Source organism: Pseudochaenichthys georgianus, chromosome 13 (genome assembly GCF_902827115.2).
Source record: "Pseudochaenichthys georgianus chromosome 13, fPseGeo1.2, whole genome shotgun sequence".
Classification (NCBI taxonomy): Eukaryota; Metazoa; Chordata; class Actinopteri; order Perciformes; family Channichthyidae; genus Pseudochaenichthys; species Pseudochaenichthys georgianus.
The window spans coordinates 31,772,676-31,800,428 of NC_047515.1; the positions used below are offsets into that span (position 1 = coordinate 31,772,676).

The 27,753-nt window shown below is 41.8% G+C and overlaps 1 protein-coding gene across 1 annotated transcript; it reads left to right on the forward strand.

Moving 5' to 3' along the window:
• On the forward strand, positions 1–26,816 carry LOC117457750 (arf-GAP with Rho-GAP domain, ANK repeat and PH domain-containing protein 1-like). The gene is given in 23 exon segments (XM_071205206.1): positions 1–165; positions 5,879–5,998; positions 6,001–6,055; positions 6,411–6,545; positions 6,988–7,123; positions 7,528–7,630; positions 8,313–8,505; positions 8,718–8,763; positions 9,011–9,174; positions 14,639–14,851; positions 15,548–15,653; positions 15,754–15,901; positions 16,285–16,368; positions 16,552–16,629; positions 16,794–16,911; positions 17,609–17,722; positions 17,805–17,950; positions 18,030–18,112; positions 18,766–18,825; positions 20,859–20,922; positions 21,315–21,473; positions 23,048–23,085; positions 24,019–26,816. Coding segments are annotated over 22 exon segments (2,394 nt in total). The 5' UTR covers positions 1–117; the 3' UTR covers positions 23,069–23,085; positions 24,019–26,816.
• The last annotated feature ends 937 nt before the right edge of the window (positions 26,817–27,753 follow it).

Below are 27,753 nucleotides of genomic sequence, written 5' to 3' on the forward strand. Positions count from 1 at the left end.
TGTATTTCCAAATTCTTTTCCTCCCTATCTGTCAGCCTTTTTCTGTGTGTCTGCCTTTCTGTTTTGCCTCTATGCCATATATTCATACTCTTCTCTTTCCCTTTTCTATGTGTCTGGATGTTCACCTCCACCTCCTTCCCCATCTCCCTCTCTGTCCCTGGTGAGGTAATGACGGAACATATGTGGATATCTGCTTCTCATCTGGATTTAATACAAGGACGTGCATACACACATGTAGAAATGTGTGTTTTTTTGTTGAACATTCGCTATATGCTCAAATGAGAAAAGCAGAGTGGGCTGCATCTGTGCATAGGAGGTCCGAGTGTATTATGTCCAGTTTGTAGCCAAGTACAATCAGGGTCTGATTAATGTGCCCCTCAAAATGCTTTCATCTTCTTCTCACAATATTTGTCTTTCTTCTGTGCCTCTCATCGCTTACTTCGATTCCGTCCCGTTAAACTGCGAAGGCCAGATGGAGGCCAGTGATTTCAGACACACCCAGATAAAATCTCTCGGACTCTTTCTTTCTCACTCTCTGGGGAAATTGGCAAGGATTCTTGAATTCCCTTCTCTTCTCTTTTTCCTTCTCTGTGTGTGTGATTACATTACTCCCTGTTTCATAGACAGCAGATGTTGGAGGGCGTGAGGTCTTCAAACACCCTTTTCCTTATTGTACTTTGTTCTGATTGGTTCCCTTAGTCAGAATGCACATGGTTAGGCTATTGATTCCTTACAGGACACTGACCTACATACAACACACACACACACATACATACACATACACATACACACACAGTTATCACAAAACATCACACTGTCCTTGCCTATAGCAAGGTACTCTCCTTGAACTGCATTGTGCTTGCGGTCAAATTAGAGTATATTTTGCTGTGGCTCGGCTTGTAGCATCGCGGCTAATGTTAGCCTGCAGGGATTAATCTAAAGTATTGACTTTTGTGGCCGGTCAATTTGATGGTTATAGTGAATAAAATTGGAGTCACCAAATGGGCTTCTGTTCTCTCATAGCCCGAGGGCCACAGAGCAGGCTAAAACCACCAGGTTGTATTTGTAGCGTACATTATTCCCAAATTTGAGGCAGTAATAGCCTATTATTATTATATTAGTTGAGTTGTTCCCCTGGGAAACAAAAGATTGTATAGGATATTCAAGCAAATGAAAAGAAGGATGCAGAATATATATAGTTAATATGTCTCTGGCAAAGAAAAATAGAAAGTGCAATGCCATATCTAAACAGAAAAAAGGTGAAAATAATTTTTGTCCATCAAACTGACTACAGGGATCAGCAGCATATTGTTTCCCTTTGATCCAGGATTCCAAGATGATGCTGCCAACATGCTGGGACTTTTCCTACAGTTTCATGTTGTCGATTTACCGACTGAATTAAAAAAAAATTCTTATCATGCACAACACTACAAAACAAAACGTGTATTTCTTATTTGTAATGCAACTGGAAATTCAGAAATCTGTCTTTGAGTTTTATACTTATAAGTGTCTCTATGTGAATTTGGTTTTAAAAGCCTAATTACAGCACATTATTATGACTTTTAATTTTGTCATCTGCATTTTTAGACACAAGTTGTATGTGTAAGTGTGCCTGAAAACAACACCTGTATTATATGTTCCTCGTGTAAATGTTATGAAGCTGCTAAAAGCAATGAAAACTTAGAATAACATTGATTCCCAGGCCCCCCAAAAAACAGCCTTATCGTTGCAACTATATGATCCACATGAGGAGAGTTTCTAAAATGGGGTGCATTCAAAATTGAATTGATCACAATTTGTGTGTGTGTGTGTGTGTGTGTGTGTGTGGTGTGTGTGTGTGTGTGTGTGTGTGTGTGTGTGTGTGGTGTGTGTGTGTGTGTGTGTGTGTGGTGTGTGTGTGTGTGTGTGTGTGTGTGTGTGTGTGGTGTGGTGTGTGTGTGTGTGTGGTGTGGTGTGTGTGTGTGTGTGTGTGTGTGTGTGTGTGTGTGTGTGTGTGTGTGTGTGTGTGTGTGTGTGTGTATGTGTGTGTGTGTGTGTGTGTGTGCTCAAATAAAGGAGGGGTTCCGTCTGTGTGTGTGACGGAGCGCTGTGGAATTTCTCAATCAAATCCAAGAGAGCTTATTGGTTGGAAGACAATGTGGGCACATGGGTTTGTGTGTAATTGCATAAATATAAATTGAGTTCCTCAGCTGTGAAAACACTGCATCCTCCTTCCCTCAGTCACAACATCTTTCCTATTGCACTTCCCCCTACTTCCCTTACATTTGAGTGTACAATATATCAGTCTAGACAACAATGTAGTTCTTGTCAGGTACAGTAATAATCTGTATGTGTTAGTCATCAGCTGGTTGAAAAGCAAATAATCTCCTTATGGCGATGATAATCCTCTAATAGGAATCTAAATAGTTGTTTGTTGTTTTAAGAGATTCCTTTCATTTAAGTTTTCTCTTTTTTAAACTTATGTCAATTATTGTTTTTCTGTTTCTCCACAGATATGTGTAAGATTATTTTATAGCCCACAATGTTTTTGGTCATATGGCTTTAATTCAATTGGATCCAGTTGACATATTGATAATACCCTATTAGTTCCTTCAGTCAAACAAAGGGGGAAATATCAGCAAATGTAACACTTCAATACCACCTACATGAGCTGCATTGTGCCTCACACAAAGAGCAGCACAAGTTTATAAGACCACATGAGTTAGCTTTTCATCAGCTCTCAAATCTGTCAGCTCACCAGTGCTCCACTAAAATAAAGCATGGAGCCTTACTGACCAATCACTATGAAATGGCTCCAGGTTACTTTGTTATTAAAATTGCATACAGAGGATTTAGAGTGGAATCAGCCAATGAAATTAGAAATTATTAACATTTGGAAGTTTTATAATAATAATACCCTCCACAGGTCCTATAAATCCCCAAATAATTACATTTTATATTGAAAGAAAACATAACAAACAAGACACACTGCATATCTTCTACTTGGCAGAGGCATAGCGGTGTTGACAGGTACTGACCAAAGTAACCAATCAGAAAGCTGCACACAACAGGGCCTGCTCCAGGGGCCTGTACTACGAAGCTGGTTCAACCTAACCTGGATATGTTTGAGTTAGCCGGTTGGCCTAATCCAAAACATACGCGCTCTCGCTAAACGGTACTATAACGCGGGTTATCAAGTGGATCTCTCAAGCCAGCCGTGTCCTATCTAGTTAGGTGCGCGTTCACATGAAAGGGGTGGTATCTGGAGCATTCGACCAATCACAAACATGGACAAGCATACTGACAGCGCAGCGTCATACTTCCTGAATGAAAAGTGAACTTTAATACTAGTCAAAAATGAAGAAGTTAAACTTTAAACATCCATGACTTAAACACTTTATCCAGGATAAAAGCCACATAGCTGCACCTGCAAGGTGAATACAGCTGGTAACAGAACAAGTGTTTGAATGCGTACATTAACAGGTTTATGATATCACTGCCCCGTCTAAAACACGATCTGACTTTAATTACATTTGTCTCGAGTGTTTCGTCAACTTAATGTGTTGCTTAAAATAATACTTCTGCATACAGTATGTGACACTGTGAGTGTTGCACGGCCAGATACGGCTCAGCTGACTCGGATAAGAAAATATATGATACATTATGAAGTGATATGCCGCGGACTGTAGCCTACTTAATGTTACTCTGATCCGGTTACTTATGTTGTGGCAGATATTTAAGTAAGCTTTCTTAACGCTAATGTTATAATAGTCAGATTGCTCTGAAGATGGGAGGTGATATTCTATTAATGTTCACGTTCACACAGTCGGTGATTTTTGCCGGCCGTCTTTCCAGCAACGGCAGTTTTTCTGTATTTCCTTTCTCCTGTAATATGACTTGATCGCTTTAAACTCCGCACACTGAGCTCTGATTGGTCAGCAGGCAGTGCTTTCACTGAGTTGAGCTCTTAGCCTGCAACCTAACCAGGGGGGTATACTGCGAAGCAGTATTTTCGCTTAGCCGGCTAAATTCAGGGAAAACTCCGGCTTTCCGGTCATCCGAAGCTGGTTCTCTTTTTAGCAGGCTAGATCTCCATGGTAATATATGCTAAGCAGCCTAACCTGGTCGGGACCAGGTAGGTTGCAGGCTAAGAGCTCAACTCAGTGTTGAAAGCACCGCCTGCTGACCAATCAGAGTCAGTGTGCGGAGTTTAAAGCGATCAAGTCATATTACAGGAGAAGGAAATACAGAAAAACTGCCGTCGCAGGAAAGACGGCCGGCAAAAATCAACGGACTGTGTGAATGTGAACATGAATAGAATATCACCTCCATCTTCAGAGCAATCTGACTGTATATAACATTAGCGTTAAGAAAGCTACTTAAATATCTGCCACAACATAAGTAACCGGATCAGAGTACATTAAGTACAGTCCGACGGCATATCACTTCATAATGTATCATATATCTCCTTATCTGAGTCAGCTGAGCCGTATCTGGCCGTGCAACACTCACAGTGTCACATACTGTATGCAGAAGTATTATTTTAAGCAACACATAAGTTGACGAAACACTCGAGACAAATGTAATTGAAGGTCAGATCGTGTTTTAGACGGGGCAGTGATATTCATAAACCTGTTGATGTACGCATTCAAACACTTTTCTTTTTCCAGCTGTATTCACCTTGCAGGTGCAGCTAGTGGCTTTATCCTGGATAAAGGTGTCATGGATGTTTAAAGTTTAACTTCTTCATTTTTGACTAGTATTAAAGTTCACTTTTCATTCAGGAAGTATGCGCTGCGCTGTCAGTACGCTTCTCCATGTTTGTGATTGGTCGAATGCTCCAAATACCACCACTTTCATGTGAACGCGCACCTAACTAGATAGGAAACGGCTGGCTTGAGCGATCCACTTGATAACCAGCGTCGTAGTACAGTTTAGCGAGAGCGCGTATGTTTTGGATTAGGCCAACCGGCTAACTCAAACATATCCAGGTTAGGTTGAACCAGGTTCGTAGTATAGGCCCCTGGTCCCGACCAGGTTAGCAGCTAAGCATAAGTTACCATGGAGATCTAGCCTGCTAAAAAGAGAACCAGCTTCGTAGGACCGGAAAGCCGGAGTTTTCCCTGAATTTAGCCGGCTAAGCGAAAATCCTGCTTCGTAGTATACCCCCCAGGTTTGAACCAACCTCAACAAAAACACACACCACACCACACACACACACACACACACACACACACACACACACACACACACACACACACACACACACACACACACACACCACACACACACACACACACACACATCACACACACACACACACACACACACACACACACACACACACACACACACACACACACACACACACACACACACACACACACACACACACACACACACCACACACACACACACACACACACACACTGAGTTTGACCCCAGCTCTTTCCTTTGAAATCAAGCTGCCAGAGGACATGGTATCATTAAAGCCAGGTCAGCAGCTGCAGGACCAAATACAGAAGTCATCAGTTTAGTATCATTCTTACTCATTAGCGTTTTTGTATCTCTTTCTTTCTCTGTCATGTTATCTCCTTTTCCTACTCTGTTGCATTTTCCCTTACAAACCAGACAGTGGTTTAATAGTGTTGTTAAAGTGTATCTCCCTTTTGTCTTACCAGTTTTTGGCCATTTAAGATTTTTTAATTCTATTCAATTGAAAAAACATGCTAATTTGACATTTGATATGATCATTTAGTATGAATTTCACCAGGCCTGTACATAACCAGTACCAGTACATAATGTATCTGCCCTTGACCTGCATGAGCAACACATCATTATCTGTCATTTCTGTACATGAGAATGTAATCTTGTTTTGATTTGTATCTCTTTTCTCCAGGCTCTTCTTATAAATGTGCAGGGCAGTGATGTGCTGGAGACGTTGAGCTTGATCTTCTGTGGTGCAGATGTAAATTGTCCAACTGGTATGCCAAGTGCGCCCTCTGCTCTCTCCCTGGCCACCACACACACACACAGCCCCTACAGGCGGAGTTAATCAGCCACAACCTCAACACAGGTACAGTAAGACATACAGCTTTTTTTTTTAACTCCTCAAACTATTAATTAAAGACGGATAACATACATACAGTATTTGTATGTGGATTAAATCCATGATGATTTTCTTTATACTATATGTTCTGTAAGCCTAATATTTGTATATTTTAAGGGTATGAGAGTTGAGTGCCCCTTCCTTATACTTACATAACCACATTCCTGTCATACCAAGGGGTGTTGGGATGTATAACATTTTCCATTTAACTTTAACAGATGCACTTCTCCTATTTCAGATAGACTGTCAGTAAATGACAGTCTGTACAGTATGTTCTAGGTTTTCTCCAATAAAATAATTGTATTTTTTTTTCCTCCTGCAGAACTACCACGGTCAGAGCCGGGCGGAGGCATGGACACGAGACATTACTTGCCAGCACCTTGTGTGTCTCACAATGGCTTCCTTTTCAAGACTGCATCCATGGCCCGGGCTATTACAGAGCGCAAGGCCAAAGAAGGTATTTACACACAATATCCAACACTAACACTTACTTACACAGTAAAAAAGAACACATAATAATTCAAATTCAATGTTTTTCATTTAGTTTATACATACAAAACAACGCAAAGATAATTTCGAAAGAATGTTCTTGTGTGTATTAAAATTACACATGGACATCATATCCTAGCCTTTTTTGTTGTGAAGCCATCTTCTTAGTCATACATCAGTTAAAAAATGGGCTTCGCTATTAGCACACAATGAAGTTAAAATGGCACCCAGAGAGCAGACCTCTGCTGATGCCTCACGCCCTATTTCGCAACTTTAAAGTATTTATTTGTTGTCCTTGGCCTGTGAACAGAAAACGTAACATCCTTGATGGAGGTAACTGCAGTCATTTGTATCATTATAATTATTGATATTCTCTCCATTTGTTCATCTCTATTGTTCCCTTCATGTAGAGTTCAGTCGTCGCTGGTGCACGCTGAATGATGGCACCTACAGCTACTATGAGAGTGACAAGAACTCAAACCCTAACGGAGCTCTGAAGGCTTCAGAGATCGTCTGTCTGGCTGTTGACCCGCCTTATAGACATGGGTACACACACACACACACACACACACACACACACACACACACACACACACACACACACACACACACACACACACACACACACACCACACACACACACACACACACACACACACACACACACACACACACACACACACACACATACATATGTACATACACACACACCAATCCATTACCCCTTCATTTTAATGTCTGTATTAAATTACTTTTAGTAAATACAAACTGAAATAATATGCATAACCAAAACTGAATATGCGTGTTATTGTACATATTCATCTGTCACGTGAAATCAAATACACATCTGGCATGACTATTTTTTCCCCGCAAAATTACATCCTTTACAGTATCACCTAAATATCATTTTCTGTATCAATTTCTCCTAACCCCTATTTCAAACCCATCAGGTATGAACACACCTTTGAACTGTACTCGGAGTCAGAGCGTCTCTATCTGTTCGGCACTGATGACCCAGGCGGCCACAAGGAATGGGTCAAGTCTATTGCCAGGGTAACCACCAAAACATGTATTTTCTGGACACTCAATCATATCCTTCTTTTTCTTTTCTCCCTAGTTATTCATTTTCTGTAGTGAAATTGCAGAGCTCTGATGCTTAAAAGAAAAATGTAGTTACAGGCTGCATAGTGGTCAGGACAGGGCTAGTGAATTATGACTTTTTCCCATTGTCACTTATTCTCCAGCATTCTTTACAGCTGATATAATGGTCAGCTGCATGATGATGTTAAATAAAGCAACTACTGCTGAAACTACTGGAAGTCAGTGCAGTATAAGAGAAAGGTTGAAGTAGACGTGTTGACTCATAGTACCGTACTATCTTTGTAAAAACATGCTCAAAATCATGCATAACATTTTAAATGATATGCAAGATGCTGGATTGCCTAAATTGCATCTATTGGCTGTTAAAATTAAAAAACATAAATGCCAAGTTGGTAGATGGACAGAATATCCATGGCTCCTGAATGTCTAGCCACAAAGACACATTATCCTCTCATACCATTGAAGTACTTTACGAGAGCTTTAACCTTTTTTCACAATTGAATTAGTATTGGTTTTCTCAGAGAGGTTCAGTAATGCTCCGGCTGAAGTGCTTGAATCTTCTTTAAAAGAGGAGGGAAACAATAAATAATGTGCAATGTATTACATAGCCGTAATGTCCCCGTTTTGTTTGTAGAGCCTGATCCCGGCCTCTGCAGAGCCGCTGCTGAGGTTAGCGTTTGAGCGGATTGGGCGGCTGAAGTGTAAAGACGGCTTGAACCTGCAAACATCCAAGGTGGGCTGGTTTGCTCTGGTGGGCTCCACACTTCACGCCTACCTGGAGGACAGCCAGGGAGAGGAGATCCACCTCCGCAAACTGAATGAGCTCTGTGAGTGAAACACATACAGACAAATACGCACACAAACAGCACTTTTACTACATACTATACTGTGTACACATAGTGAAAGGGAAGTGTGCTCCGAAGGATTATTGACAGCACAGTCATTTGAAAAGAAACCAGAAAGAAACATATCAGATACAGTATTTTGACATGCAGGCATGCTGTGAATAATACATGATTCCTCTGTTTGTGTCTCACAGCAATTCAACAAGACAATGAGGTGCTTGTTCTGGTGGAGAGAGGCAGGTGAGCGGGTTTGCTACAATAGTGATAGTTTAAATAAGTGTTTGCTCCAGTGTTTGACTCCACAACCTGTTCCCAAATGTCAAAACACTTTTAAATGTGTTTATTCTTTATTGCTACTGTACACATTTTCAACGTTTTCCCCCTTACTCCCGTGTTCTTTTTCCATCTTTTCTTCTCTTTCTGAATGTTATATTCCCTCTTTATCCCTTCCCTTTTCTCCTCTGTCATTCTCTCTCTCTTTATGCAGGACTTTGTACATAGAGGGTGAGAGGAAGTTGGATTTTGCCGGCTGGTGTACGGCCATCCAGGCAGCAGCGGGGAGTGGAGGAGACACACTGAGCCAGCAGCAGCTGACGGAGACAGACATACCTGTCATGGTGCACAGCTGCATCGGCTACATCACGCAGTGCGGTGAGACACGGCCATTTAGAGTTACCTTATTCCCTCTGTTGCTCACTGTGTCAACATCCAAAGGCACACACATCTACATGCACACATTCATGCTCTTTATCTTTGACACACACATTGGCTCTGCTTGCATTTACATCACAGGAATATATTTACTTGTACACAGTCTACATTGCTGGACTGTATGTGATTTTGGTCTTTTGGGGGCCTTACTGTGTGTGTGTGTGTGTGTGTGTGTGTGTGTGTGTGTGTGTGTGTGTGTGTGCACACACTTGGCGCTTTCTATGTGTTTGGCCTCATGTGATTATAATGGCAGGAGTTCAGCCCAACGGACTGCAAGATAACAAAATAACTCTGTTTCACCTCCATGTCTCCATCATTCCTGCTTTTCTTTCTCTCTCTTTTGTAATGTTTTTTCATTTTTGCCCCTTTGTCTGCCTCTCAAATCCACGTGCTGACATGCCTTCTTTCACTCTGACTCGCTGTCAACCCCTGTTCCCTCCCTTTTGATCTCCTCTCACTCACACTCCATTGTGTGTGTGTGTGTGTGTGTGTGTGTGTGTGTGTGTGTGTGTGTGTGTGTGTGTGTGTGTGTGTGTGTGTGTGTGTGTGTGTGTGTGTGTGTGTGTGTGTGTGTGTGTGTGTGTGTGTGTGTGTGTGTGTGTGTGTGTGTGTGTGTGTGTGTGTGTGTGTGTGTGTGTGTGTGTGTGTGTGTGTGTGTGTGTGTGTGTGTGTGTGTGTGTGTGTGTGTGTGTGTGTGTGTGTGTGTGTGTGTGTGTGTGTGTGTGTGTGTGTGTGTGTGTGTGTGTGTGTGTGTGTGTGTGTGTGTGTGTGTGTGTGTGTGTGTGGAGATCTGGATTAATACTGAGCAGAACCCAGAGGTATCACGCTCAGTGGGGGATGGATGATCCCCGCTAAATGTCTCTTAAAATTTGCCGGAAGCACTCCGCGGTTTCTGCGATGACAGCTTCTTCTGGTAGCAAATTCCACTCTCTGATTGTTCTCGGAAAGAAGGAGTATTTAAGAGTGTCACTAGTTGCGAAAATGTGCTCAAAAGCCAATGTGTTGGCCAAACTTCAGATTCTTATGGATTTCTACCCCAAGATAAGGCTGGTGGGTCACCTCTTTTAACACCTGGCCACAAAGAGTATAGTTTTTAATGTGCGGGTTAGTTGATCTGCTTGTTCGTAGGATGTAGCACTTACTAGTATTAAAGCACATTCCCCAAGTGTTAGCCCATTCCTGAAGTCTAGTCAGGTCACCCTGTAGGTCTTCTTGGTCACTTCCATTTTCAATAGGCCTGTAGAGCAGGCAGTCATCCGCGAATAACCGCACTGTAGATGCTACATGTGACGGCAGGTCATTAATGTAGCATAAGAAAAGCAATGGACCCAGCACAGTGCCTTGTGGGACACCAGAGTAGACGTGAACTGTACTTGATTTCACCCCTTCTACGACTACTTGTTGGCTTCTTTGCATGAGAAAGGTTGTGGTCCAATCAAGTATTGGGCCGGTTATACCCATGTGGGCCAGCTTTAGAAACAGGCGCTGATGTGGAACCGTGTCGAACGCCTTTGAGAAGTCAAGGATTGCCACATCGACTTGCAATTTCTGGTCATGATATTTTGCCAGGTCGTGCATTGTGATTAGGAGTTGAGTTTCACACGAATGGTTTTGTCGAAATCCATGCTGGAACGGGGTGAGGACATTATGCCTTTCCAGGTGATTCAACAGGTGTTTGCAAATGATGTGTTCTAGGAGTTTACAACATACTACTGTCAGGGAAACTGGTCTGTAATTTGCGGCGATGTGCCGGTCCCCTTTCTTGAATATAGGCGTAACGTTTGCCTGCAGCCAGTCATCGGGTAGATTTCCTGTTTGCAGTGACTGCGTGAATACGCACTTGAGCAGTGGGCCTATTTGGGGGGCCAGCATTTTGAGTATACGATTGGGTAGACCATCTGGGCCGCTAGCTTTGTTGATCTTAATATTTGCCAGTAGTTTGGTCACTCCTTCAGTCGTGATGATCAGGTCTTCTATCTGCGGGGCTGGTTCTCCTGATATAGAGGGCTGGCTACCATCATCCTTAGTAAATACAGATTTAAATTGTTTGTTAATGAGTTCAGCCTTGTCTTTGCTGCTACTGTAGAGGTCTTCACCCTCTCTAATAGGGGAGACTCCAATGTTGTCCGCTCCGCATTCTTTGACATATTTCCAGAATAGTCTGGTATTGTTTTCAGCAAGACTCTGGGTGAGTGTGTTTTCGATATAGTCCCAGTGTGCACTGCGAAGGTTATTTTGAACATGTTTCTTTTGTTTGCGGAAGTTTTCCCAATCACAAGTTTTGCCTGATCGCTTGGCTTTGTTGTATAACTTCTTTTTATTTTTTATTTGGCGTTTCATGCAGTGAGTGAGCCAGGGCAGGTTGTGCCGTGTGGTAGTGAACTTGGTCGGGATATGCTTATCCATCTGTGAAAACAGTTCGTCTCTGAGCATATTCCAGTTGTCATTCACAGTTCGCTGGTTTTCTGTTCTAACAAATTCTGTGCTGAACACTTCCAGCTCAGTTTGGATGGCTTCCCAGTCTGCTAATGAACATTTGTAAATTTTTCTCTGTGCTTTCTTTGTATATACAGGATGTATACTAGAGTCCATCATGACAGCACAGTGATCTGATATGCCTGGTATTGTTTGCACATTTTGCACGAGCGTTTGATTTGAAGTGAATATCAAGTCTAATATGTTCTGTTTTCGAGTAGGCTCGAGTTGTACTTGTGTTAGTGAGTATTCTTTGACTATGTCTAAAACATGTTGGTTTAGAGCTATGTTGTTTGTCCCTGGTTGTTCATTTACCCAATCTATACCAGGTGCATTGAAGTCACCACCTAGAATTATAGTTTTTTCTGATGCGTTACCAGGCAATATAGAAATTGATTTCCGAAGCTCATCCAGTTTGGTGTGATGGTCACTTGGTGGTCTATAGAAGCTACCAATGTAGAATGTTTTGCTTGCTTGGGAAACCTTGACCGAGACCCACATGATTTCAATTTCTGTGTCTGTGGTTGCAATCCTTGTTGCTGTAAAGCCTTCCTTTATGCCGATGAAGACTCCACCTCCGTTTATATTGCGATCCTTCCTAAAGATAGTATAGTGTTTGGGGAATATTGCACCATTCTTTATGGTTTCATCTAGCCATGTCTCATTCCCAATTATGCAATCTGGTTTGGTGTCATCGATGAGAGCATGCAGGTTGGGGGTCTCGCCCTTTACGCCACCACAGTTGATCAAGATTGTTCGCCATTGATTATGTCTGTTGATTGTGTTCCCTACAATGTTGTCGGCTGAGTCATCCACAGAGGTTGTGTTTATGGTTGACAGGCTTGCATTCACTTCTTGGTCACTGACTTCAGATTGGTTTTCAGTTGTCAATATTACATTGTTATTGGTGGTTGCTGGGTGTCCGCTTTCTCTATATTGGGTTATGGGTTCGAGATCTGTTCTTGCTTCCTTAGTTTGACTAGTCGCAGGTTCCAGGGTGGACCGCGAACTCGGAAAACGTAGTTTTTTGACTCGTCGGCTGCTGTTTTTGCCTTGGCCTCCTCGACTTTATTCCTGATGAGTTCACGATCTTCCTTGTTGTAGTCATTTGAAATGCTTATTCTCTGATACTTGTTTTCACAGTTTTTTAGTTTCCTCACATTCTTGAATATTTTCTCTTTATCATCCCTGTTGTTGAGTACAATTTTTAATGGTCTGTTCCGTTTGGGGCCCTGGGTAGCCTGTGTTCCTAGTCTGATAACCTGTTTGGTCTGAAGTTTCCCTATTTCAAAAATGTTTTCACAAAGACTGTCAAAGAAACCTACCGGGGTTTCTTCAGTACTTTCATCTGCTTGGTAAATGATCAGGTTGTTCTCTCTGGATTCACGATCATCTGTTTCCTTCAGCTGTTCATCTCTAGCTTCTTTCATTCTTTTCTTAAAGTTTGATGGTGCAGATGTTTCGCTTACTTTGGTCATTTCTGCCCAGGTCTTCACTGTGTCTGCATATGAAATGTGCATCTGCTGCTTTGCGTCTGCCAGGAGACATTCTACTTTTTGGGACACTATTTTCGAAATCGCCTCGGCTGTTTTGTCTATCGACAGTTGGCTAAATAGTTCCTTGGTAACTAACCTAGCAGCTTGGACTGCAGCAGGTTCACACGATGGGCAGTACCAATGTAATGAAGCAAATTTGTTTATGGCCTTACCCATGGCTGCCGGTATGTTCTGGCATTTGAAGCAAGACCACTCGTCACACCGTTCGCACTGTATAAGCTCTTTTTCCCCAGTGTCGCATTTAACACATTTATCCTCCTTGTTTATAGTTTCAGTTGTTCCACTCCTTCCTTGGCCGTGCTTTATTTCAGTATTATCACCCTTCTTTCCTGTTTCTTTATCCACTTTTCCCTCCGCTGTTCGACTGTCAGCATCCACTTCCTCATCCGCGTCCGCGGCAGCAGGCTGATGCATTCCTGAATGCATGTGTGTGTGTGTGTGTGTGTGTGTGTGTGTGTGTGTGTGTGTGTGATGTTAATCCCTCTGATCAGCTTTCTGGGAAACCAGGGCAACTGTCCTCATTTCCCCCTTAATGTGCTGATAACATTTGCATTACCATCCTTTTTGGCGTTATTAAGTTCTTTGAATCTGTAGACAGTGACTTGTTATTGGTGTTTGGAGCCATATGAGGAACTGCAGTCACAACATCATCTTGTCCTGACAGGTCTGTCATAAAGGAACTACATTGTGACCAATCCTCAGTTGAGAAATCACACACTTGGTTGAAACAGGATTTGAGTCATAACTCATTGTTACATAAAGCAGCAGAGCCAGAACCCCTCTAGTGGAAATGACTTGCAAATGTTCACACCCCAGGCTCTTTATTTTCTAATTTAACACAAACTGACACAAAATTGTAAACATATTTTAGTGATGGCCCCTCCATTAACAATGTGTTTGCATATATTTAGCAGTTTTGTCTTATTTTTGATAGAATAATGTTTGATTACACATTATTTGACGTCACTGAATAGGAACATCAAAGACAATCATTAGTCTTTTAAAAACAATGCAGCAATTTGTATAGAACAATAACAAATCTAATAACCACATATTTTGTCCTCATCACCAATCTCAAATGTTGCAACAATATTATGAATTGATCCTCTTATTACCCCAAAATAAGTCTAGTTTTGAGGTGGAATACACTTAATACATGCTGTCCATTTTTGTTTTTATCATGATTTCAGTTTACAATCCTAAATGTAAACTCTGCTGTTCTGTTTAAGCAGAAATATGACTATCAGCTTAAAGGAACAAGGTTTTTTTTTAAATAATCAGTGTTGTAACAATGTGTACTTTCTCTTATGGTATCGACATGGCCTGTGTTTCTAACAATATGTTTTTGTGTGTGATTGTTTTGTTTTTCTTAGGCTTGACCTCTGAGGGGATATATCGTAAGAGCGGTGTGAACTCCCGTGTGGCCGCGCTGTGCGAGAGATTTCACCGTGACGCCCGCAGTGTTCGTCTGAGGGAAGGAGAGCACCAGGTGGACGACGTCTCCACCACACTCAAACGCTTCTTCAGGGACTTAGAGGAGGGGCTGTTCACGTCAGAGGAATCCAAAGGCTGGCTAAGTGCTGCTGGTAAGATTCATAAGATGGTTGTTGTGCCCTGCAGTTTAGTCAAGCTGTAATTTCGGGATGGGTTTATTCTCAAAAAATTGTTTTTCCTAAACCAATACAGCCTTACGAATCCATGTATGTTTATTTGATCAGGTTTGAAGATACTGTTAGACATTTGGTTCCTCTCCAATATAATGGAGGATGAAAAAGGTCTGGACTGTTTTACCGTCTTAACACTTAAGGGACTTTTTTCTACCAAAGAAGTATTCCCAACAGACTTCATGTTGCATGTCTGTTTACTTAAGGGTAGGTAAAGGGGGAATAAACTGTGCAAAAGGTCTTTTCACATCAAGAAAGTTCAGTCAAACTCTTGAATGTTGTTTTCTTTACTACTCTTAAATATATTGGAAGCAGTCTCCTAGAGAGGCTGCAACTGCGTGACATCTTGTTTCGTATCATGTTGCGCATGATTTTCAAAAGTTTGAACTTGTGTGCATGTGAGATCACAGGAAAAAATGTCTGTCTGTTTTTTCATTTCTCTCTCACTGTTCCTGTCCTCATTTTTTATATCTCTATCCCCTTCTCCCACAAAATTCAGTCTCTCTCTCCCTTTGGTTGTTGTACACTTCCTGACACTCTGGGATCTTGCTTCTTTTTAAAACCCCTCTGTATTCATGATTTTATCTTTCCTTCTCCTCTTTTATTCTCCTGCTCCAGGCATTCAGGAAGAAAGCCAGAAAATCTCCCAGTTCCAGCTGCTGGTGAACAGACTTCCTCGTGTCAACAAGGCTACACTACAAGCCCTTATCAACCATCTATTCTGGTGAGAAACACACACACACACATTGATAGAGTATCATCTGGTATCTGTGTGCATGTCTGTTTGCAAATACCCATGTGTGTTTTCCCCGAATGTGTTTCAGCGTGCAGCGTTTTTCTGAGCTGAACCAGATGAACCTCCATAACCTGGCCATAGTGTTCGGCCCCACACTCTTCCAGACGGACGGGAAGGACTACACTGCAGGCCGCGCCGTAGAGGACCTCATACAGCACTACACACTCATCTTTGAGGTCAGACTCACTGCTCACTGTTCGCATGTGGGATGACAGGAGGGTAAAGCAGTTGGTTCTCTAAGCTGATTGATTTATCTGAAGTGATGGTATCAGAAAACTGCAGACACAACAATGAGTCAAAAGCTATGAAAGGGTGAGATGTCAAAGAACACGAAATATCATATGGGCTGCAAGATTAAGCTCCAACGAAAGGCAGAGGACTTTGAGAAACAGATAACAGTCCTATTTTACCATTTTAAGCCTACAATTGGGAAATGAAATGGCAAGGGAGTTGCAACTAGAGATCTAAAGAATGGCATGATGCTGCAATTCAAGTATTATATCATTTGACATTTGATTCAGTTGCATGTGTGAGAACATGTGTGTATACTTGATTGCAGGTGGATGAGCAGCAGCTTAAGAAGCAGCTGGAAGAGATCACCGTCATCATCAAAGTGCGAGAGACACTCAACACAAAGTTTCCCGTGAGTCACACACTATCTCGCAAAAACACTCCGGTGTTGTTTTCACACGTATGTGCATGCAGATGTGTGCCGCAGTTGGACGTTAATGCATTCTGTTATTTGTTGCCCTAATGCTGTTATCATGCTGTTTGACCTTTTCTGTCTGCCTGTGTGTGTTTGTGTTCATGCGTACCGGACACTCAGAGTACTGAACCTGGCGGGCACTTCATCTGTACTGTGTACTTGGAGGAAAAGAAGGAAACAGCAGAGCAACATGTCAAGGTGACCTGGATCTTTCCAAATGACACAAAATTGCTTTACATTTCACATTTCTGCCCAATACTTATCTTGTGACCCAGGGGAATAACAACTGCCTACATTAGTGTTTAGCCACACTTTCTAAGGAGAAGTATTCTCAGGAGTAATTGTGTTCCGTCGTCTCTCAGATTCCTGGTTCTATGACGGCAGCAGAGCTGACCTGTGAGGTCCTGGACCGGCGTAACATCCGGGTTAAAGACAAAGAGTACTGGAACTGCTGGGAGGTCAGCGACAAGGAGGACATGGGTGAGAAAGAGAGGACAAATGCGTCTCACAAATACATTGCTTCTATACACTTTTGTACATTAGGTACAGATTCCTGCCCACTTGGTTAAAAAGTTACATTTCTTTAAAATGAATATCAAAGATACAAAATGGGCCCGAAGCAAAAATAAAAACAATGACGCAAAGCTTGTGAAGTGCTCTCCACTCAACCCCAGCGTGACCTACACAAAGTGACACACAGCCTCCAGAGGCAGGAAGATCATTCTCATTAACGTGACTGTGTCGTGGTTTGTTTTGAGCCTGGCATGTGGGCCATCTGGTTCCCCACCGGGAAGCCCGTAGGTGGCTTATTGAATGCTAGTAAAACTAACCTAACTTGGCAGGTTTCCCATCTGATGGTGAAGAAGGAATGGTACAGGTAGTGGGAAAGAGTGACGAGAAGAGCAGGGGGGAATTCTTGTTATAATCTCTATACTGCAGATGTCATCTTTTGATTACAAAAGCTCTTTCAAGTTTAGTATGTAGGCGTGAGAGCTCAATCTGCTGCCTTTATCTGAAGCGACATTTGCAATTTTTCGCTTAAATAGAACATGTTTTCATAGCTACAAAACTGTCAATCAGGTTGTCAAAAGCTCAACCTGTTGATCTGAGATTTGTGAGATGAGGATTCTTCACATTCATAAACATCAACCTGTGCTTATTGTCATTGCTCCCTCAGAACGCCCACTGCACTATCAGGAGCGAGTGTTACCCATCCTTCACTCCTTTGGCACCGACTCCCATCTGCTCATCAAGAAACACCTGGCTATGGAGGCGATGATGGTGTACCTGGGTAAACACGCAAACCCGCTGCCAACAAGATGTTTTCTCTTTGAGTTTCTGAGTCCTTTGTAATCTTTCATTCTGCCCTCCAGCCAGCAAAGTGGATTTATCCAAACACGGGATGATGAAATTCAGAGAGGAGCGAAGCATCTTGGGATTGGGACTGTCTTCTGGAAGTTTCCACGACCGATACTTCATCCTGAATTCCAGCTCTCTCAGAATGTACAAGGAAGTCAGAGTAAGATGAATAGATTCAATTACACTTTGACATGTTTTTATTGTCACAGCTTTTCACACTTTCTTTCTGTCTCCCTCAGAGTAACCGTCCAGAGCGTGATTGGGTGGTGAAAAGCTTAAAGGTCTACCTGGGTATTAAGAAGAAACTCCGTCCTCCTACATGGTGAGCACATGCCGTGTAGCATTGATGTCACTTCTTATCCTCCTCACATTTACTGAAAACAACAAGTGGCTGCTGTGAATCGCGAGAGCTGTAAAAAAGATGACAACCACATCCTGAGCTAACGTCACAATGAATCATTTTAAAACAACACAAACTGAAAAACATTTGTATTGCCCCATTTACTCTTGAGGGAAATGACCTAAAGGAATTTTCTATAAACTTTAATAATTAATATTCCAACATTTGGATCCGTTGCCTCATCTGGAATAGTGAATGGGGACTTCTTAACAGAATGGCCACTAGAGGGCAGACTCAATACAATAATCATCATCTCTGGGACGTTTATAATTGTTCTGCTGTTAATTTCCTCTTTCTGTGTGTGTGTGTGTGTGTGTGTGTGTGTGTGTGTGTGTGTGTGTGTGTGTGTGTGTGTGTGTGTGTGTGTGTGTGTGTGTGTGTGTGTGTGTGTGTGTGTGTGTGTGTGTGTGTGTGTGTGTGTGTGTGTGTGTGTGTGTGTGTGTGTGTGTGTGTGTGTGTGTGTGTGTGTGTGTGTGTGTGTGTGTGTGTGTGTGTGTGTGTGTGTGTGTTGTGTGTGTGTGTGTGTGTGTGTGTGTGGTGTGTGTGTGTGTGTGTGTGTGTGTGTGTCTCTCTAGCTGGGGACTAACAGTGGTGTGTGAGAGTAAAAAACAAGAGAAGCAGGAGAAACAGCAGTGGTGAGTATCTGTCCACTTCTGTGTTTACAGTGATGTCTACCTGCAATACAAGACATAGCGGTCAGCGCTCATGTCGCTAGCAAACATGGTATATTCTTAGCTTTTGACTTTTATTTATCTACTCACACTAGTATCAGTAAGTATGACAAATAAAAACAAATCAGAGTTGTATTCCTTTAAGAGACGTATTTCCAGCTGTGCTACTTAAAGCGTCACACAGCAGCTTATTATCCCTTCAAGCAGCCTCGAATGCAAACTTGTGTTTGTTGAAGGCACTTTTCCCCTCAGTGGCAGCATGATCGCATTTTTCATGTGCATGTAAACATGAGCAATGTTAGGAAAACGCTAGCGGCTCCTCTGTAGGCACAGAAAACAGGTCAGGTCCCTGCGTGGGAGTTTGGAAAAGGAGGCATGTGAAAGGTCGGGTGCACCCAGTAGTGAAACACACATGATTACACCTGTAACCATGCCTCTGTTCTAATCCGTTCACATATACATCACTGTGCGTGTGTTTGGGGGCTTGTCAGTTGCAGTGGGCCTCTGCTCTGTCGACAGCAGTAGACATCAGCACTGTTATAATTGGAGAGCTGTTTTCTTCACGCTGTAGGCAGTATCATCTCTTGGTTAAGGCTCCATCGCCATGACGCTCTCAGGAAAAAACACACTCACCTGAGAGGAAGAAACCGAGAGTGGGGGGGGGAGGAGGGTGTGAGAGAAGTCAGTGGGAGGTAGTGGAAAGTGGGGAGTCAAAGCTGAAGGGGAGAAACTATGTACTAAGAAAGTTTTTGCATTTAGTGCAGGTAAAGGGAAATTAATGAGGAGAAGACTGGTTAGAGATAAGGCAGAAAGGGCAATAATGGAATGAGGAATTACCCATGACACTCTCTTCTACCCAACTATACTTAATGTCGCTTAGTTTTATGCTGTTATCCCTTCAAAATCCCCTTAAAACGTTCTAACACTTATTAATTATATCAGCATATTCTAGCAGTCACCGTGATTTTGGAATATTATGTTCCTTTCATCCTGTGTCTTTGTGCAAACCCATGATGATAAGGTGGCAGCATTGGTTCTTCTGCTGCTGATAATGGTCTATATTAGCGGTTAATTGCATAGAAATCAATTCATTGCAAGGGAAGTCGAACATTACTGAATAATTCAGCTTAGGTAATCGTGCTGGAACAGGGGGACTGTCCTGTTTTGAATCCCAACATGCACTGATGAGCTCTGTTGGCCTTAATGATGGAAACTGTGTGTGTGTGTGTGTGTGTGTGTGTGTGTTTTTGCATGTGTGCCTAATCTCTTGACTGTGGCTAAATATATGTCTGTGATGCAAACTTTACCTTATCGTGTTTAGTCTGTATCGGTGTTCTGTTGTGTCTCAGTGGAGAGCATTTGAATAATTTTTGCTCATAACAATAATAACTGTATAATAACGAGAGCTATTTATTCAGCAGCATGGCTGATGTCTCGGAGGGCTGGTGTGAAGGCAAACTGAGAGGCATAAAATATGCAAACACACACAGACTTTTCAGAGAAACAAATACACTGTCCATGGACACCGAGCACTGGTGATGCCCAATCAGTGCTCCTCTTCGTTGGTAATTTCAATTAGGAAAATCACACTCTGTGTTTACGCTCATGGCGCTACAAGAGCCATTAGAGAGGATGTGTCAATTTCAGTTATTATCTTTGTCTCCCCCCTCTCTTTCTTCTGGTGCCTTTTTCTTAATGCCCTCAGACCCTGGATGTCTCTCTGACTTCTTCTTCCCCTGGACCACACACACACACACACACACACACACACACACACACACACACACACACACACCACACACACACACACACACACACACACACACACACACACACACACACACACACACACACACACACACACACACACACACACACACACACACACACACACACACACACACACACACACACACACACACACACACACACACACACAACCTCCTATTTTGATCACACTGTCTCCCTCACTTCATCACTCCTCTATTGATTTGCAGGTATCTCTGCTGTGAGACCCAGACAGAAATGAGGGAATGGTATGCTACTCTTCTCAGCATCCAGGTGTGTTTTCACACACACACACACACACACACACACACACACACACACACACACACACACACACACACACACACACACACACACACACAAAAACAATATGCTGAAAGGCCTCGTTAACTGAATATAGGGACATTCTGTGACTCAATGTGAAATTCTGAATCTCAAATGTATTGCTGTTTTTTTCCACTTGTCAATAATCTTTAAGACATTTAAAAAACGTATGGTGGTCCTTAGCATCAGGGTTAATGCAGTAATATTAGATTAATTTGACCTCATTACACAACAAGATACTGCCATTTGATATGTTTTAGAATAGTTTCCTGCTGATAGTAATGTAATGTAAAATCTCTCCCCCCCCCTCTCCCTCTGTCCGTGTCCCCTCCTCATTAAAGTATGATGGCAACGTGTGGCCTCAGGACGGACTCCAGCAGACACGAGTGAGCCGCGTGTTGCCGGATACGCGTCACGGTAATGTGTCACTGATACCGCTGCGTGGCAGTGAGAATGAGATGCGGAACAGCGTGGCAGCTTTCAGCCAAGACCCGCTTGCTGTGAGTGAACCTACCAATCACGGGGACTAATCCGAGACCAACCAGGAAGCTGAATGTAATGCTCCTGGCTCATCAGAGACATTCATGCTGAACAGGCGCTCACAATCCTCAATGTCATAGAAGGGTGAACCAAATTGCACCGAGTGTGTGCTCGTTTTGCAATGTGTACATTTGCAGAACAGAAGTTTATTCAAAATTGGACTTAGTTTAAATATTTGAGGCGGATAATTGGGCATAGCAGTTGTAAAAACATGCAAATTCTATTGTTTTTCAATATTTGTTTTATCTTTTTGGTATTTACTTTTGCAAAAAATGTGGAGTTTGGGATTAGACCTGTTCAGAATAAATAATCTCTATTCAATGATTCATCTTTGATTTAACATTTAACATCAAACATCATCCGAGTTCTCAAACTTGGTGTTTTTTCCTCCAACACTAGACTATAGGGCTCTCCCTTGATGTGTTTCCTAGAAAATAAATTACTCATTTGTGTCTGAGTCTCAACATCTTTAAGAATTCAGATGATGTGAAGAAGAGTAGACAGCTGCATCTTCATGTAGTGGGAGGGTTGGACTGAGAACCAACAACACAGTCATTCTGGCGCGGCTCTAAAACATCCAGGAAACAACATAAACATAAACACACATTCAACTCATGCCCACAGGCAAGTTTGGTCATCACTGTGTTTCACAGCTCAGCTGCCCTATCGGTGTACAGAGTTGTAAACTTGGCAAGAGTTTGACAAATATAATACCTCTTGGTTTGTTGGACTACATTTCAAGTGCACTGACATTACACCAGACCTGTTCAACATCAGTATCACCCTCGCCATCTGTTCTCCTATTTCCATCAAAATCGAGTGCAACCATCCAAAATAATTCACTGTACACTGTGGGATGAGACCTCTTCCTGCTGTTTCTGTAGCATCACATTCCCCTCAATAGTTGACCGCTGACTGCAGCAGCACATAATAATGCAGTCTGAAGTTACTTCAAATGGCACACACACAATTCCAGGGTTGTTGTTGCCTTTCAGATATTTGCTATCAATCCTCGTCTTTTCAATACACTGAGAAGACGAGGAGTGTGGGACAAGCTGTGATTGCATTGGTGATGGGGCAGCAGCTGGATTTATGGCGGATGTTTGTGTATGCTAGAGTGGGGGTGGAGGGGAGAGATTCACTGCATATTAATATGGCCAATTTTCACTGTGAAGTGAAAGAGTAAATATGGAACGCTGACCATGTTTGTCCGTGTGTGTGTGTCAGTGTCAATGTGTGTGTGTGTGAGAGAAATAGAGAGAGAGGATGGTTCACTGCTCCTGATTATCTCTCTCTCGCTTGAATCTGATGTTATTTGTTGAGACTTTTGAATGTTGATCACTTATTCACCACTCTCTCTCCCGTCACACTCTAACAAGCCTTTTCTACAGACTTCTCTTGGGGTTCAGACATAGCATCAACACCTGACTGTATCTTAATGTAGTCCATTTCTCTCCTGTATTTTAGCCCGTCACTATCTTCACCCCTCTCTGTGTCCCTCTCTGTCATAACCGCACTGTTGTTTATCTTTCAGCTGTTTAGAGATGTTCGATAATTGTCGCTGCAAGAAAGGTATGAACATTTAAAAAAAAATGACACACCAATTCTTTATTTTTTTTATTTGTAATTTTAATCAAGTTTGATTTATGTCAGATCTATATGCTGTGTGAGCTGCAACAAGCTAATTGGTTGATTTAAACACGCAAGTCTTCACAATAAAACCAGTGAATATGTATACAGTAAATGACGTAGAAGGGAAATTAGGCTCTGACAAATATGTCTGTTTGTTATACTATACCTATAGGCTATAGCTAATGCAATTCAATATTAATATAAATAGTCCAGCTACAAGAAAAACACAGTGAGTTGACAACTGAAACATTGCCCTCCTTTTAGTTAAAAAGTACTCCAGAGGCAGAACATCTAAATAAAGATTATTCTGCTATGGCTCATCATTTATGCCTTTGTGAATATTATACTGTGCTGAAATTGGTGAATACATTGAATTGTAATTGAATAATTTATCATATAGGTAACTGAACAAGCAGAAATTAGCTGGTCTACACTTTTGAAATGTGAGGAAAATGTATGGACAGATACATTAGTAAAGAAAACAATAGTTGGATTCAACCAATATACTGTATAGCTGATTTAGCTATACGAATATGGAAACATAGAGATGTCCACTGAAGTTGACGCTTGAAGTTTGATTGACAGAGAAAGTGTTTATCGCATTATCTGTCCGGCTGTCTATCTGCTCTCTTGAAAACTGCTTATTGAGTCCACATCTTGTCTGCAGTTGGTTGCCATGGTTTCGAGACAGGTAGTCTGGATGAAAACATTTGATTTGACCTTTCAGGGGATAAAGTGTGAAACTGGTTTAAGGTGCAGGGATGATGGCTGGGATATGTTAGTGTGACTCAGTATTTTCAGTCTGCTGTAACACATTAAAAAGAGTCCGATTTGACAGCACTTTGGCTAACTGTGTATTTCTGTCTTCTGAAGGGCCGATGGTCAGCCTCAGGTGACCATCTTTCTGCCACTGTAATAGCCAGATGGACGGACACTGTGTGTGGATTATGGCCTGATACTGCCATCTGCTCCTTCTGGGTATGAACTGGACAAAAAAGAACAGACAATGAGGATCACATGTCAAATATAACCGACACTGGTGTCCCTGCACAAATGAATTTGACGTGACTTGATGTACAGAAGCAGCAGCTGGGAGCGGTGGCACTCAAAATCAAAGAGCGACATTATGATGGACTACAATCACTCGCTTCCTAATCGATGTCCGACAAGACTGCGCCCTCTGTTCCTCTGCTTCCATTGGTCAGCGGCATGTGACTCAATCCCTGCATTGCATTATGGGACAAAAGCATGAAGATCATGCTGAGAAAAATGTCTAATGTATTTAGAAAAGACTTAGTCAGGATATTCTAGGCACTAGCATCAAGTGCTTGGCCATTTTTAAATAGTTTATTACTTGCATTTGTAGCTGAATTACTTAGTTTTTTTATTTGAGCTCTTTTTCTGTACCATTGCTCATGAATTGTCAGGATAACCCTGTAGTAAATATTTGCTATTGTAAGCAAAGCTGATGTCACAGGTGACCTGATTCTGTCCAGGGTTTGTTCCACTGGGACCAAGACTGAGACATGAGCGGTGATGGATACTGTCTGTTACTCCATAGGACATTTGCCTGTACTGCACAAAAACATGGTCACTGGCATGTTTGGCTCGTGTCCATTTGTCTGCATAATGTGGACCAGAATATGTGAACGTGTGCATTTGTGAATTGTTTCTTATGAGGAATGAAGGAAGAGGAGGTATGAGCTAAAAGAGTTGAGGGCTAAATAGCCTTTGCTTGACACTGTTTGAATATGTGATTAAATAGGATAAGCAATTGGTTTAGTATTGTCCTTTTAATCTGAATCAAGCACCTTAAATATATCACATTTCAAACCATAATCACTTATTCCAAACATTGTTCTGTGCTTTGGCCTAATACGTAATATTTGATGTTTCCGCTGTCTTAATCCTCAGCACTGCATCCTCTCTTTTTTCTAGATATACAGAATAAATATACATACATGGGCAGATTTGTCATTAACCAGCAGTATTTATGAAGTTTTAGTTTATACATTGCAATTCAAAATGTATTTTTATGTCTAGAATCTTTGCAGCAGCATATTATTCTAGTTTGTTCATCCAAGCAGTGCAGGATTTCTTTTGAAACATCTGTAATACAAGAAAACATTAAAGTGCATTATAATCTTTTACCTTTCTTTCAACTTGGGTCCAAACTAGGGTTGCAAAATTCCGGGAATTTTCAAAGATGGAAACTTTCCATGGGAATTAACGGGAATAAACTGGACATTTTCAAAATTGAAGGTTGGTTCTTCATCGGGAACTTAAATATAGTTGGCAAAAGTACATTTTAGCATAATCTTGTCTAAAACAAACCGATGCCATTCAAGTACACTTGAATATCCATGCCATTCCTCAATCACATGCACATAGCAGACTGCTTACTGCATGGCTATTGAGACCACACGCCCTACAGGCACTGTGCATTCCTCATCACATGCACGATGATTTCTAGAAGTCATATTTAACTCAACATTCATGTTTTGTTCTTCAATGAAACAAATGATTGTTCAATAAAATTATTAAAACTTGTTCTGTTCTTCTTACAAATAAATCTGTTGAAATGTAATTTTTTTTAATTGTATCGCTTTGCATGGATGTTTTCTTATGACAAAACACATTTTTAATATTTATGCTTGGATATGATAACAATTCGATTACCCTCAATTCCAAGTTAGTTCCCATTATTCCCATGGAAATTTACCAGAAATGTTCCGCCCCTTTGCAACGCTAGTCCAAACTCGTATATATTTTCTCAGAAGGAGAGCCATGAAACAATCTCTATAAACGGTATTGAGTGGCAACAGAGCCTTACCAGCGAGTTTCACCAACTTGTGTACCACCTGTTGTAAAGACAGCAGAGGACGCTAGATGCTGTGCTCGTGAGAAACTCTGTTTAGATACATGTTTGGTTTAAGCGCAGTTAAATACGTGTCCACGCAGTTTGTGTGTATGAGTATATTGTTAGCTACCCTGTGAAGTAACGTAAATACACTATAGAAAATGTTTATCCCCTCCATTCACTTTTGTCATTATTCTTTGTTTTCTACATTGAATCGAAGTGGATGAATCATAAGTCCTTCATTGACATGGATCATGAGACAATTAGGTACAAATATGAATCACAAAATACTCGTTGGCGTCGTTGCATTAGTTTTCAGTCCTTTTTAAATCAACCAGCACTGTTAAGTTGTATGATAAACGTTTTGGGATGAAATTAAGGTTCAGACTGTTCAAAGTGTATTTTACATCTTCGCTAAAAACAAAATGTAGACCTTTCTGATAGTTGTATTTAACAAAGATCGTTTTTACACCCGGGATACTAACACATATGTTTTCACTTTTTGTGACATCTAAAATCACTTGCCATAGAAAGTGGACGTTTATCTATTATTACCAATATGTATGTGTTTATATAATGTGTATTGTATCGATACGTTGAAGTGTCACTCTCAGATCATTGTCTAAACCTGCTTAGTACTTCTGTGATTCGATGTTGTAAAACAATGGTTTAGAATAAAAGTCCAACAGGGGCTGATGAATACTTTTTATAAGCAGTATATATTTTGTCACTCTCTTCGTCTTTTCTTATTCTGTTTCTCCCATTTGACTGATTTTGCATCTATGAAACTCTAATAAACACATTCAGCTAGTTTTGTGTGTGCATATTATATTGTTCTGGCCATGGTAAATCCTTTGGTCACAAAGTTCCCATTACTCATGAGGAGGTTACCGGCCTCCAGCTCTGCTTTGCCCTTATGGTAATCCACTTGTTTTTCCTCAATGCTTTTATGAAATGTATGTGCAGACACATACACATTCAAACTTGAATGTGCCCTACTGGGAAAATGTTAACATACACATTAATGTATGTACACACAAATATATAGGGGCAGGAACTTTTGCGATGCCTGTGGGTTTCATGTCATGTCATGCTCCATCCAGGAACCGGAAGCCTATACATGTGCTTCGAGGAAAAATGTCAGGAGTGTGTGTGTGTGGGTGGAGTACAGTGATCATAGGGAGAGCCCGGAGGGGGAGGGGGGGGGGGGGTGTGTGTGTGTGTGTGTGTGTGTGTGTGTGTGTGTGTGTGTGTGTGTGTGTGTGTGTGTGTGTGTGTGTGTGTGTGTGTGTGTGTGTCACAGTAGTCCACCAGCTTTATGTTCATTCTTATAAGCAAAGCTGACACATCGGGGTCACTCTGTACCTCAAGACACCACGCGAGGAATTTACACACAAGAAACCTTCACCGTACCATTGACATGCACATTCACCAAAATAGCCTTTACTACATAGGTCAGAGCAACAGTTGCGTAAGGCAGAGTGGTGACGACAGATGAGGGTGGTTCAGAGAAGGCCTACGATTGTAAATGAGCCTCAGGGGCGTGTCAGGGCCTGCTGAGTGTCAGGGTACGTTTTCAGTGAGCACAGTGTGCTACAAATCGTAACACAGACACACAAAAGGGGGGGACAATGGCAGCGACCATTCTCCCACAGAAATCTGGACACCCACCTGTGTGAACCAATCTCCTTCATTTCCACTCGAGAGCACACGTCAACAAACACAGCATGAGCAGCAGCACACATGGA